The 14,745-nt window shown below is 46.5% G+C and overlaps 1 protein-coding gene across 1 annotated transcript in view; it reads right to left on the bottom strand.

Annotated features, from left to right (window-relative positions):
• LOC133972809 (ephrin type-A receptor 7-like) overlaps nt 1–14,745 on the bottom strand; it is a 126,222-nt gene that overhangs the window by 79,927 nt on the left and 31,550 nt on the right. The window contains exons 2-3 of the mRNA XM_062410385.1: nt 14,638–14,702; nt 12,748–13,420 (exon numbers count right to left, since the gene is read on the bottom strand). Coding sequence (XP_062266369.1) covers nt 12,748–13,420; nt 14,638–14,702 — 738 coding nt within the window. The remainder of the gene's footprint in view (nt 1–12,747; nt 13,421–14,637; nt 14,703–14,745) is intronic.

Here is a 14,745-nt window from a genome sequence, read left to right as displayed (position 1 = left end):
CGAGGGCGTCCAGGATAATAACTTAAAACACTAAAAATGGAAAAAAAAAAAAAAAGATGAGGAACGCTTACTTCAGCAAATTCAGCGATGGTGACTGTATTTCGAGAACTGACGGGCTGAGGGCATTTATCCTAAAGAAATGACCACATCTCTAACCAAGCCACCTCCTACATTCATTCATTCCCTGCAGTGGAAGAGTTGACAGTGGAAATCTACTCCCTGACCACTGTCATCCCACAGGAGCTGGGTGTCCACAGGATGAAGGAACCATAAAGAGGGGAAAGTGGGAGCCTTCACTTCCTTTACAGTCACTTACAGCTCTGACACAGGCTTTCTGCAGGCCGCCCTGACCGGTGCATTTACCACACACAGAGCAGCAGCCCTTTGAAGGCGAGTGCAGTATCAACCACAGCAGGTGTGTGTACACTGCTCAGGAAATCAAGAGGAAACTCAGGCTTTTGTCAACTGCCGGCTGGAAAATCTGTTTTTAGCCGACTGTGAGAGTTTCTTTCACTGGAGTCCCACTCTCTCAGTGGTTTGGATTGCAGTTGTTGGTGCAGGGACCAGGTACTGGTGCAGGGACCATGGGGTACTGGTGCAGGGACCAGGGGGTACTGGTGCAGGGACCATGGGGTACTGGTGCATGATCCTGTGTGTCGCATACACAACTCAAGTTTATGGTTAAACTGTAAAATATCAAGACTTGATTACACTTCTTTGTCACGAGGGTTTGACGACATCTGTCCTGGAGTAAAATGGTGGCCTGCAGCTTTAAGACTCTCAACCCACTCTCCCAAGTTTCTAGACCAACTCCGGCCTTGTCTCAACTTTCTGAATACTTGTGCAACTTAAACTGCTTCTATTCACTCTTCAAAATGCCAACGTTTGTCTTTTTAACAGACAACGAGAGCACATCTGTCTTACAGGCTCCCCGCCTGCTGGTTCATCTTCCTCTTTAGCATCTAGTCTGCTTGTTTCACCGTCTTCTTCCCCTCGTTTCCATCTGTCTCTGCGTCTAATAGTCGGCTGCCTGCTCTATCTGCCTCTATCTACCTCTATCTGCCTCTATCTACCTCTATCTGCCTCACAATTGCTGCCTCATAAACTGGGATGAGATTTATCCTCGTGCCAAATGAAAGTAACGACGCGGGGATGGATGAGGGGCCGGCCGGATGAGACAACACGAGCGAAGGACAAATAAAAACAGTGAGCGGGCGAGGCTGCTTGAGACTGTGTGTGTGTGTGTGTGTGTGTGTGTGTCTGTGTGTGTGTGTGTGTGTGGGTGAAGGCCATGAAGAGTCAAGTTCATAGATGAGACAACAAATCTCCATCATGTGCATCCACAACACGACAACTCCTTGTGTCTGCTCTTCATTTTACATGTTTCATGTTTAAATACGTTGGAAAAGTAACTGAGCAGAGGATGTGGGACTATTTTTGGATTTAAAAAGCATTGTGTGTTTGTGTGTGTGTGTGTTTGTGTGTGTTTGTGTGTGTTTGTGTGACGTGTCCCTCTCTCAGCAGGACTCCAACCCTCCCTGCTGACTGTGACCTTCCCTCCAAGCAGGTGGCCCCAGTTTCTCTTATTCCCCAGCCCCAACTCTCTTTCTCCTTTCCTAAATCCCTCCGTTCTGCTGTCTCCTCCTTCCCTGCAGTCATCCACTCTTCCTCCTCCCCTCCTCCCTTTCCTTCGTCATCCCTCTATCCGCCCGTCCCCTCTGTGTCAGACCGCATGACGCTCGCAGAACTTGATCCAGAGCACGGAGAGGGGCTCCATGAAAACAACATCCATCACCGCCGGCAGGGCCAGTTAAAACCGCACGACAAGTCCGCCATTGATTCGGTGTGTGTTTGTGTCTTGTGTGTTTTTGTGTTGTGTGTTTTCCCGGTGCCAAAACACTCATGCGACATCTACAGCTGAGCTACAAACCCAGAGGTGCGTTCAACTGTGCTTACACAAACTCATCACTTGAATGAGTTTCCATGTGTGATGAGTGTGTGTTTGTCCAGTCGCTGCCAGGTGTTATCTGTGCAATATGGACACACAAACAACACACACACACAGTGCTGCACTTAACATGTTCACTGATCCAAACAAACTTCGAACACACAAACACAAACAAACAGTAGAGGTCAAACCAAAGCACGGCTTTTGTGCACATACGTGTGTGTGAGCAGATTAAATGATAACTCGTGTTTGTGCATATTTACAAGTATGTGTCGTCAGTGAATGTGTGTCTGTGTGAGTGCATTTGTGCGTTTGCCCTGGCAGACATGCCCTGTACATCAGCAGGCGTGTGCCAACTTGTGTTTTCCCCGTGTCTGATTTTTCAATCTGTGCAAACACGGCGCCGGTTCACCGCGCCACACAGACACACACTGTTCCGCACTACGCCCTCACAGTGTGTCCTGTGTGATGGATGATAGGGGGGGGGAAATAACTAATTCAACAGTAGATTTACATTGTTCTGGATGGTGAGCAACGCAACCCACACACACACACACACACACACACACACAAGAGCGAGGGAGACAAAAGCCTCACGCGACCCATCAGTGCAAACTTCTCTCTGGATGTAACCTGATCAGTAATTATTAAAAAGGGTTTTGGTTCTCCCTGTTATTCCAACATATTGTGTAGCTTGTGTGCATCATCCACTCTCTGTGGTATTGTTATCACATTTGAAGTTAGACGAGGTGAAGCTTCATGCTGTGCTCACATTGTGTTTACTCACTGCACAGACAGTCATTCTCACAGCCGGGAGAAGAACCGCTCACAACTGACTTTAATACACGAGTGTGCATGAGTTTCTTTGGGTGCCTGGAATTCAAGGCTAGTTTTACATTCAGGGGACGGACAGTTAGCCTCGTGTTTCAAATCCTTTCAAGACATTTCTGAAAAGAGCGGATCCTCTATTCAGATCACACAACTCATTTCTCTCTTTGTTGTTCGGTGGTGTTGGAACATCACAGAAAATTAAACCACAGCAGGCCAAGATGAGCTCGGAGTCTTTCAAACTGTCAACTCTCTTCTTTTTTATTTTGTTTATGGGCTGTAACGCTTTGATATTCTTCAGAGAACAAGTCTGTCTCTCTGGAAAGTTTGATTTGATTTGTACATATACAATTTTAACCTTTAAACACGTCTTGTATCGTGTGCTTACTTTACTTCACGTGTCTTTTTGACCACGCATGTAGTTCCATGTATTTAGGTGAAGTGTGTGTGCACTGGTTTTGATGCACCTCTGTCTAAATGTACAGTATGTGTTAACCCATCAAGCTGCCATCCTCTCTCTCCCTCTCTCTCCCTCTCTCTCTCTCTCTCTCTCCCCTCCTGTGCCTCCGTGTCTCCACCCCTGCATCCCCCCCCGCCCACCTCTTGCCCCCAATCTCGCATTGTGACAGCGGCGCAGAGGCTCGGCAGGAGACTTCTATACCGCATTACAGTGGAAATGTCACCCATAACACTCACCTCGGGATGCCAATCATTTCACACTGCTCCCCACAGTGAGAGTGAGTACGGGTGTGACGGAGAGAGGGAGAGGGATGGAGAGAGAGAGAGAGAGAAAGAGAGAGAGGGTAAAAGGAGCATGAAACAATTATTGATGGAGTTTGCACTCAAAATCCTGCACAACTCCGGCAGAATATGAAACTAGATTTAGCTACAGTGTGGATCTAGAGTTATGGTTTGTGTGTTTTTGTGTATTTGATGCAGGAGAGCCTGAGTGTTAATGAGCCTGTCCATCCAGGAGATTATGGGTTGTCAAGTCCAAATGGGGACGACAGGTGTTTGTGGAACGACGCATGATTACACATTAAAACAATGTGTGTGTGGGTTTTCTATGTGTGTCTGTGTGTGTGTGTGTGTGAGATAGTGTGTTACGCGTGGTAGGCAGGCCTTGGTTAGCCGTGAAGACAGAAGCAGATGGAGCGGTTCATGAACAAACAACGCACGGGAGCCTGGCAGAGAGTGGGAGTAAGCCCGTGTCTGCGCACACATATGTGGAGTTGTTTGTTTCCTCAGCGCGTTGTGTAGATGAGGGTGTGGAGATGCAAATGCACGCGTCCGAGAAATCCTGTTAAAAACTGTAATGACTCCGTGTCCTCGAAGCTTAAACCATCAAACAGATATATGATATAGGTAAAAGCTAATCTGGGATTCTCAAGTCCTTGATTTTACCTAGGTTTTCTCAAATTGATATATTTGTTTGGACAGTTTGTTCCAACACTTTTTTGCACACGCAGGTTGTTTTGTTTTCGCCTCTTTCTCCATTTAATCCCAAACCAGCTCCATGAGCTTCCAGCCCGGGGGCCGTGCTGCTCTTCCATCATTTGAAGCCGGTGTTTTAAAATCAACACATTATGGCGGAACGTGTAGGAATTAGTTTGCATTAACTTTCAAGGCTTAATTCACTTCCACTGCTGGAAGGAAAACTGCCACTAAATCAATTCCCTAATCTCTGAAAGGCTGTTTTTCTATTAGAGTTGTTTGTTGTTTACCTCGGGAAGTTTAACTTTTAATACTTTAATGCAAAGACGTTTTACCTTTGCAGCTCTAAAGGTGATTCACTGGACTTGAATCTGCTTAAAGCTAAATAAAAAGAAAGGGATGTTTTAAAACCATTGGCCAATAGTGCATATGTATCTGTGTCCATGTAGGGTGGAGGATTTGGAACACGGAGGCGCAGGTGTCCCTGGAAACGGCATCCATTTTCATTGGGATGGGGGTTGTGTGTGTGTTTGTGTGTGATTGTGTGTATCGCGTGTGTATCGGTGTACATGAGGGCGGGTGCGTGATGGGGAGGGCCAAGACAAATGACAACAAAACGATGAGGGAAGGGGGATGGGAAACCGAGCTGGCACAGGCTGGCATGCCAGGCTCGCTGCGCAGCCAGGGGGGGCGGGCACTCTGTCCTCACTGCAGGCCCCTCTGCCGAGCTGTGAATACAGACGGCACACACACATACACACACACACACACACACACACAAACACACACAGTCGCATATGCACAGTAGCATCAAACAGCAAGGGCGCCACAGCCTGTCACACGCACACCAACGTGTAAACCTTTGCACAGATGCACTTTAATGGCCGACAAGCTTGTGTTATTCAAGGTTTACTCCGGATACATGACGACTGTGCAGTGACAGTACACAGGTCTTCAGTGTGCGATGATGCTGTGATAAAGTCTAACGATGTGGTGGAGACAAGTTAAATGTGGGGAGCAAGCGCCTCGGGCCGATAAAGACCCTCGTTAAAGACGTTTAACCCGTTAGATTGAAAGTTTACATTACTAAATAAGTTGTGGAGCTTATTGGTTTAAACTATGAAGATTTAATATCAGAAATCCAATGTGGTGTAAATATCAGCTATGAGCTAAAACAAGAAAACCTGCAGAAAGACATAATCATATTTAGATTAGTGGGATTCTGAAGATACCACTATAAGTTGTTGATAATCCCAACAAGTTGAATGCTGCCCAGTGCTCCTCACTAACTGGTGGAGCCATTTGAATAAAGTGACAAAAAAACAGTCCAATTCTGCAGATCCACTGACCTTTGACTCCTCGCCCTCCAGATGCATTAAACATATCATTTGTTCCCCTTTTCATTCCTGCGACTACACCGACACATGCATGCAAGAAATAATAATTACAGTTTTAATGCCACTCCTGCTGAGGCGTTCCTGTTAAGACTCAATAAGTGTGTTCACCAAGGTTAAGTGGGGGCAGACAGATCTATACACTGATCCCACATCCATTTGGAACAGATGGAAAGTTATTACTAGAGGTTGAATGGGACTGGATGGAGGTGACGGAGGGGGGGGGGGGGGGGGCGGCGGGGCAATTGCTCGACACTGCCTTCTCACCCTGAATACATCATTTCTAACAGATGAGGTAGATTCCATGTGTGTGTGTGTGTGTGTGTCTCTGGAGGCCCAGAATCCTTCCTTACATGTGCACAAACACAAAGACACACTCGCAAGTTGTGTTGGGCACCAGTGTCTCTCTGCAGCGTCACTTCAGGACACACGGTATTAGACAGTCTGACATAATCGAGTCTTACAAACTTATCTTCCGGCTAAAGAGGCCGCCTGTCCCCACGGAACCTCTCATGAGTCACAGTCGCTCACCGAGGAGTCGCAACCCGCGTCTTATCAGCAGCTGCGGCCCAGAGTCACGAGAGTCAACAACTCTCAGGTGACAGCCGGGTGGGGGGGGGGGGGGGGGGGGGCACCAGTCGTCTCACTTGACATCACAAGTTCCTCTTCCTCCTCTGCTGTATTCCCTAGGTAAACACGAGAGCAGCCACAGAACTGCAGAGTCACTTTTACACCATCTGTGAACACGGGGCAGATGTGGCCATCACAACATTTGATGGTGAAGATAATTGGCTCTGAAGCTTTCCACCACTGCCCAGTGAGAAGCACTTCATTGAGCTGTGGTTTCCAGCCAGTTCAGATTGTGAAATGTGTCTTTAACATATATGTTCAAACTGATTATTTCACTTAAGACGTAGAAGAATTCACTCTTTCAATAAAGAAACACTTACTTACTGTGTTACCGTGCATTGATTTTCAATGGAAAGCAACATTTTGTAAAAAAGAGCCACTGACTGACAGCCACATGCTTCTTGCACCATAAATGAGATAAATACTTCCCCCAGGAGATAAAGGAAAACTAAATTATACTGCTCTTGTGCACCATTATATTCCCTCATTCATCCATTTTGATTTATCTCCTCCTTTTTCGTCTGTTTTGTTTTCATTTGCTGATGAATGAATTACTCCACGGGGGATTTTCAAATTTCTTGCTGTGTGCTCGGTTTACACTTTGTTTTTTTTCAGCCCAATTATTTAATCACAGGCGACAAATTTCAACTCCGACGAGTTCGAGTGATGTTACAAGCAGCCACTGTCGTGTCGTGCCTCGGTCACACTGCAGCGCTCTGATGATGAAAGAGTCAAATCTGGGAAATGAAACACAGAAGAAAAGGTGTCTTCCTAATCTGTTCCTCGGTAACATCACGTCTGTCACTTTCTCACGTGCAGGAGTTTTTCACTACAGGGTGTTTCTGTCCTTTACAGGAAGCTAGATTCAGCTCAGTGGTCCTGAGTGAGCTGCAGAGGAACGAGGCCGTCGTGTCGGCTGAGTTAGCAACATGATTAAGCTGCAGCGCCAACCTTTTCTAACTTTGATGCATTCATGTCAGCTGTGGTTAATTCATGAGTCGGGTGTGGGAGAGTGGGAGCGCTGCGAGGACAGAGAGGATGGATGGATGGATGGAGGGAGGGAGGAGGCATGTGGCAGTTTGCAGGTTCAGCCCATCTTCACACTCGTTCTGCCTGTGGCCAGACCTCTCTTGTGTTCCACTCTTTTCCTTCTTCTCACCTCCACAACTCCTTTTTCACCTCCTGCAGCTCAGCTTCCTTCTCCTCCACATGATTTTTAGCTTTTAACCCCTAAAGCTCCTCATTTTACTTCCGTCATTGTCCGACCTCCGTTTCCTCTCTTTTGCAAATCCTCCTCAGCTTTTATCGCTCATATTTTATGCATTCAGCTCTTATGCAGAGCGACTTACAAACCGTACGAGCATGAGAAAACTCTGACTGCTCTTTTCTGCACCGCCGTGTATTCCTCGTCCTATTTATCCTACCCTCCCCCCACCCCAACTTATCACTTTCCATCCCCATAACATCTTGATTTTTTATTCATTTTCTTTCCCTCCTTTATTCTCCAGAGGTAAACAAAGGCCTGGGGAAGATGAATGGTGAACGCTCGGCCTCCCTCCATCACACATTTTCAATAACCAGGGGACATTTAACAGCTTCGCATACAAATGCTCGTTTTCGTGAGAATGACTTCACATTTTTAAGAGTGTGTGCAAATGTTTGCGGGTCCGAGTGTGTTTTAAATGGCCACTTGTTGTGCGGCAGGCCGGCTGAATAAATACATCAGATGCCGGGCTCAAAAGAACACGTTTGTCTTTCTCCCAGGAGTCCCATGAATTATTGAAAGTGAAAAGCCGGGGAGAGGGATGACTAACAGTAGCATGTGACGCGGCTGGAGAGGAGAAAGAGGGAGAGGGACGGAGGGAGGGAGGGAGGACTGACCAGATGGGCAGGGGTGGCACCGAGCCACGGAGGGCTGGTTTAAAGAAAAGGGGAATAAAAAAAAAAGTCAGATAAAAGACAGAAGGGGATTGAAAGAGGAGTCAAACGCCGGGGAAGGAAAGAGGCGGGGTGGTAAGTGATTCGAGAGGCGGCTTTTCTATAAAAGGCACAAAGTAGTTTGAGGGAAGAACGGAAAGGAGGAGAAGAAATGTCAAAGAAGAAACAACGGGATGACTTCTGTGTGGGAGACAGAGAGTTGGGGGGGAGGGGGGGGGTTGATGAGGACGAGACGAGAAGGGACAACAGACAGAGGGAGACACCAGTGCAACACTGGGAGCGACTTCAGAAACATACGATTGGGCACCGGTGCCAAATTTTTAGGTTACACACAAACACACAACCCTCATGCGCTCTCTCACGTCCACACCCACACCCACACCCCCCCACACACACACACACACAATATATATCTCCAAGCTTCTCCAGCAGATTTCCACCTGTTAACCCGACTCACCCTGCCACATGGTTCCCACAGGGGGCAGCGAGCGAGGGGCAGGAACATAGAAAACAACCTTTTACAGAAAATATACAGAAGAAAACTGGTGTAGAGGAAGGAATGGGAGGAGAAGAAGGAGGGAAAAGGTGAAAAGAAGAGATAGAAGAGGGAATAAAGGACGCAAAGTAAGTCGTGCAGCTCCTCCAAGATCAGTGCGGTAGATATGAAGTGCACACTTCTTTGGCAGCGCGAGGAACGCATGCGGGTGGGGGGGCAGGGGGGTAAATGGGTGAAGGAAATAAAGAAATGAGGGAAGTAGGGGGGGTGAAGAGGAGGAGAAGGAAGGCGTGTAGTAAATTACAGAGGGAAGCAGAGCAATAGGAAAGAGAAGGAGGGCGGTGAATTTGCCTGGAGCCGGATTGAGGAGCAGCAAACAACAGAGATAATAAAGAGAATCTGCTGAAGGCCTGAACCACACTCAGTAATTATATAGAAAGAGCAGCCGGCCTTAATTAGAACAGGACGAGGCTCGTGAGTGTGAAAGAAACACACACACAAATACCCACGCTAATGAAACGTGTATTTGAAAGGTGAATTATTACATCATTTGTTTCTCTTCTCCCCTGGGTCTGTTCCTGCTGGAGGCATTTCCTAATGACTGCGGAGAGAACGTGCACGCTCATCACCGCACGTGCATGTTGTGCACATTTGTAAAACGCACACAGGGTCAAGACGCGTGGCAACGATGCTGCAGCGTGTGCACACTTCTCCCTCGTCTGCTTCTTAATTTCCATCCTTTCTTTATGCTCTTTCACCTTTGTTATGCGAGAGGAAGCTGACTGAGCACATATGGTAATTTTCAATAACACGTACACATGGTTCTGCTTTAATTCATTCTGAACGAGATTCTTTTTTAGGAAACTCAAGTTCAAAGAGACGAAGCAGAGCAAAGTGAAAACAACATATTGACGATAAATGCATTTCATCCATCAGCTTCTGACAGCGATTCAGTTATTATGCACAAAGATGGAGAACTGAGAAGTAGAAGAACTCGAGCAGTGGAATGTGAGGAATGAGCCGTTTGTAGTTTTCTCTCAGGAACTGTAAAAGTGAACTGCAGCTGAGGGAAGAGCAGCTGAGGGACTCAAACAGGAGAAGTTCACCTGCTTCACAATAATCAGGAGCACACTTTGTCATGATCATCATTATCGCCCGTTTCTTCAAAGTTTATATAAAACAAATTGCACGTTCGACAATTCACGTGAAGCTGATAAGGCTTTTGAGATGGGAGAAACACAGACACATGAAATTATTACAAGCAGTAAGCACACACCACAAACTACTTAATGTTCACTATCAGTAAATCAGCAGTATGGTTACACCTGCATTGGCATTAAAACCACAGACAAGGTGAGAGAACTATGACAGTGTAATCCTAAATAATCCAGTGTTGACACTGTGTGAGGTATTAATCCTCTCATCGACTGCTCAACACTATCTGCTTACACTAATATCAGTAGCTACTCACCGGCTGTTCAATATTATTGACCTGCGCGGCCGACACTTGGTGCGTGTGCACTCGCTCAGTTACACAATTAGACCCAGGAGTAAAAAGGACACCTGTACACACGCTACACAAACACACAGAATCTATAATTTTATCAGAGTTGTTTGCTTTACGATTAGCTGCTTTACAGGAGTTGTGTTATTAATTGCATGTCCCGTGTGCATGATGCTGACACAAGCACAAAGTCCAACTGGCCGTCCCATCCTCTCAGGCAGAGAGAGAGAGAGAGAGAGAGAGAGAGAGAGAGAGAGAGAGAGAGAGAGAGAGAGAGAGAGAGAGAGAGAGAGAGAGAGAGAGAGAGAGAGAGAGAGAGATATGCAGTGCTTTTGTTTCACACAGAATTAAATCAAACTAAGTGTGTGTGTGTGTGTGTGTGTGTGTGTTTGTGCAGAAACCGCAGCGTGCTAGTGAGTGTGTGTGTCCTTTACTTTGTGTGTGTATGAGTGGTCCCAGTGCAGTTCCACAGTTTAGCGGAGCATTACAGCTGATCAATAGCTCTGGTGCAGTGGGAGATGTCGGGGCTGCATATTCATACCAGTACGGCTGAGCTGGGGAACGAGCCTCTATAGAGGAAGTGTTCCATAGATAGAGAAACAAATTGAGAGATAATGTGTGTGTGTCTGTGTGTGGGTGTGAATGTGTGTGTGTGTGGTTGGCAGGCCCTTTCTCCCTATGGACCTTGACAATCGCTAAACTTTAGACACAGCAAAGATCTCTCTCTCTCTTTCTCTCTCTCTCTCTGCTTCCTGTCTTCATCTGCCCCTCTCTCCCATCATTCCAGTGTTTTTTTCAAAATGTTATTTTCCTGACTTCACTCGTCTCTCCGCAGCGTCTCCCTCTGTCCATCAGATTTCATTTTATCTTCAGCTCGGCTTTCATCGCAGCATCGTCGGTACTTACACAGAAGCAGATCAATACACAACACACACTTTGTTTGCACACACACACACACACACACACACACACACACACACACACACCAACTGCCAGAATCAGCGGGGCGCCGCTTATCGCCGACTGTCAACCACTTAGTGCAGAACCAGGAATTCTGCAGCAGAGCAAATGTTCTGCATCACTTCATATCAAGTGCAACTTTGTCTATTGTTATGGAAACTTTCACTGACCAGTGTCTGAGGCTGTGGAAGTCCCCGGACCAGGTGTCTCACTGCTGTGGCCTTGGCAAACAGGGAGTTTGCTACAGCGGAGGGACACAGCAGATAGACACACAGGAGGAGCTCATATCTGTTTTCTTATTAAGTTTTATGAAGCTCCTCTTTGTATTAGTTCTGGCATGTCTTCTGTTTTCATGTTGTGTGTAAAGTAACGCCTCTTTGTATAAGTTCTTGCTTTTGTGAACTTGCAGCCAGCTGTTCCATCCTGAGCCCCCGTGCTTGTTGTGTAAACTCTGCAGAGCTTATTCTTATAGAGACTCAATGGCAACTCCGGTCTGAGAATTTCATTATTTCAAATCTCAAGATGAATATCGATCACATCTATGAATACTTTTTTACACTCCTGAAATCTGTGACTTTATAACTGACAGCAGACTTCTGCTTTTCTTTACATTTCACTTTCTTCTGTCTGTTACTCTTTTCCTCTTCCTTTACGATGTGCACAGTCTGCTGTTCGTGGAGACCAACACACACATTACGCCGCACAACAATGTAAGATGGGGGGGGGGGGGGGAAGCCAACAGGATCCAACTGCTGCTGGTGCGTGAGCAATGGCTTGTGACAAAATATACAAAATACACAAAATACTGTTCAGATCTGTTGACGTCAGAGTGCAGCACCCAGCGCATGTATGTGTGGTTGTGTGTGTGTGTGTGTGTGTGTGTGTGTTTGTTTGTCAGGGTTACAACATTGTGACAACACTCTTTGCGACTCACATGTGAAATGAGCATTGCTGTCGTTTTCAGTGTTGAACAAAAAAGCAACACAATGAGTGAGAGAAGCTTTTCTGTTCCTCGATTTGATTTCATTAAACATCTATTCTGTAACTTCTCAATTGTGTGAACGCTTCGTCTCGGTCACGTGGAATTTTTCAAAATCTCCTACACACTCACAGCCTCAGTCATAGCTTCACAGGTTTTTTTTTTCCACATGGATCATCTCTCATCTTCCTTCTGTTCTTTTAATCTGTTCTTCTATTCTCTCCAGTATTCAGCCTCCTTCATTCTCAAATCCAACTCCTCTCTGTCTCCTGCTTATTCATCTTTTCATCATCTGTCTCCCTCTCGTCACTTTCACAGTAAAAGTCTGTTTTTAAAAAACAAAAGGAACGAATCCTGTGATCCAGTGTGAAGAGACGATTTCAAGTTTTCAATGCAAATCAACAAAGTTTTTCTCTTTTGAGAAATGATTTGTCGTCTTTCAAGAAACTTTCATTCGTGTCTCTGAAGTTAATAAAAACAGCCAAATTAAACTGGAGCTGATGGAGAAAAAGCAACTTTCATCACTTAAAAATATACAAACTGAATAAAAAATACACCGATATTTTCCTCTATTATTCTTTGTATTCTGTCATCTCTCTATCCAATTATCCCCCGGTCTGTTTATTCAGATCCTACCTTCACAGCTGCTGTGTCCCTCCTCGTAGCCGGCGCTGCAGCTGCACTTCCCAATGGGCACCAGCCATTCCCCCTCGGCGCTGCAATGCATCCTGGGAGGGCTGTCTGTGTCAACCTCGGAGTTGTTGACGCAGGCACCGCGCACCTCCACCAGCGTGGCGAAGGCCGCCTCGGCCACCGTGTCGGGAAACACCGCCAGGTTCTGCACGGTGGCGAGGCAGCGCTTGTAGTACACCCGCACCGCCACCAGGGCCACGCAGGCGCCCACGTCCTGGAAGGCCAGGTGGAAGCCCTTACGGTTCAGGTGACCGATCTCGCGCACCTCGGTGTTCAGCTTCATCTTCCTCTCGCCCAGGTCGCCCTGCGTGAAGCTCTCGTCGGCGGCGATGGTGTCGATCTTGGTGTAGCGGTCCTCTCGGGTCACCCCCCCGAGGTCTCTGTCCGTCTCCACGTACAGGAGGTTGAACGTCTCCTTGCAGGTCCCCGCTACGCCCGGGATGCTGTTGCAGTCTCGCAGTGTGAACTGCAGCTCCACGAAGATGCGTTGGCCGCCGCGCCGCGTCACCCAGCCGGTCTGCAGCCAGTTGTTCTGCTGCGTGGGCTCCATCACGTTGCACACCTGGTACGTGCGGATGGGCTTGTACTTCTCATCGACGCCGCTTATCTCCTCCCACTGGACAAAGGAGACAGGATAAAAGGGCGATAAGGAGGAGTTGATAGGGAGGTGAAGTGAAGAGGAAGAGAGGAACAGAGACGAGGAAGGGAAACGAGAAGAAGGGATCAGGGTCGTGGCAAAAATTAAAATGAAAGAACAAATACAGTCACGTCAGGTTAACAGTCAAATAATAACACATTTTTCTTGTTACTGAACAGAAGACAGTGAGATGTGGGGGGGGCACACTATTAAAATATGCTCACCATCCATATCTCAATTATTTTGATATAGAAATGTATTTTTTATTTACATGAACAGCATAACTTTCATATAGGTGCCTTAAATAATGAATACCCTATAATTATTTTAACTACAGACGACAAATTGGATGGTGGATATATATTGTATATCTTAACTTTAAAGTTTATTTTAACTTCACCTTATTATGACTTATTTATGATTACATTTTAAGTAATTGGTGAATTGCAATTTGTCCTTAGTTAAGGGGAGGATCCAGACAAAAATATCTATATAATTTCAGTGAGCTTTTAAAGTTAAAAGCTAAATAAGTGCAACAGATCAGCAAATGTGATCAACAAAGTGAGCAACAAATGTGTCTCTCTCATACACACACACACACGGACACACACCAGACTGTGAAAATGGATTACATGTGATGATAATATAAAAAACTGCACTCGAGTCTCAGAAACTAAATCACAGAGAGTGCAGTGTGTTCTCTCTCTCTCTCTCTCTCTCTCTCTCTCTCTCTTTGCTATTTTTAACAACAGACGTTGTGTATGCATGTGCCTGAGTGTTCCCATGGAAAGGCCAACCTCCAGGTGGGAAGCCGGGTGACATACTGCTCTGGTGGCGCTGGCAGGTCCTTTAAAAAGGGCTCCTGTATTTGTCTAGCAGTCATAACCTCATGCGAGAGGTTTTTACAAGCCAGATGGATCGATAGAGCGGAGCCTCATTCATCTGAGGCAGCGTTTCTCTGTCGCTCGTCTGGACGCCGCTCTACCCGGGCCGGAATTAGCACCATCGATTAATGTAAATGATGACCTCTGTTCTGTGGGGGGAAGCCAACGCAAGGTGTGGGAAGTAAATGGGATTTGAAGAACAATGAATATACAGAGATTCGGGGGGGGGGGGGGGGTTCTGGCGCGCTAATAACAGCTGGACAAGCAAATACAAACAAGCAAACGATGACAAATGCAAGTTAGCCCACTTACTCCATTGGGGGGGTATGACGTCCAGCCGAGCTCAGCCTGAGTCTCTTTAGAGTTCAGCAGCACCACTGCAGGAAAAGGAAGAAGAGAAGAAGAGAACAGACGAGTGTG

The sequence above is a fragment of the Platichthys flesus genome, chromosome 17, assembly GCF_949316205.1.
Source record: "Platichthys flesus chromosome 17, fPlaFle2.1, whole genome shotgun sequence".
Lineage (NCBI taxonomy): Eukaryota > Metazoa > Chordata > Actinopteri > Pleuronectiformes > Pleuronectidae > Platichthys > Platichthys flesus.
The sequence above is the reverse complement of the archived record's forward strand: the minus strand, read 5'-3'. Positions and strand labels throughout refer to the sequence as shown.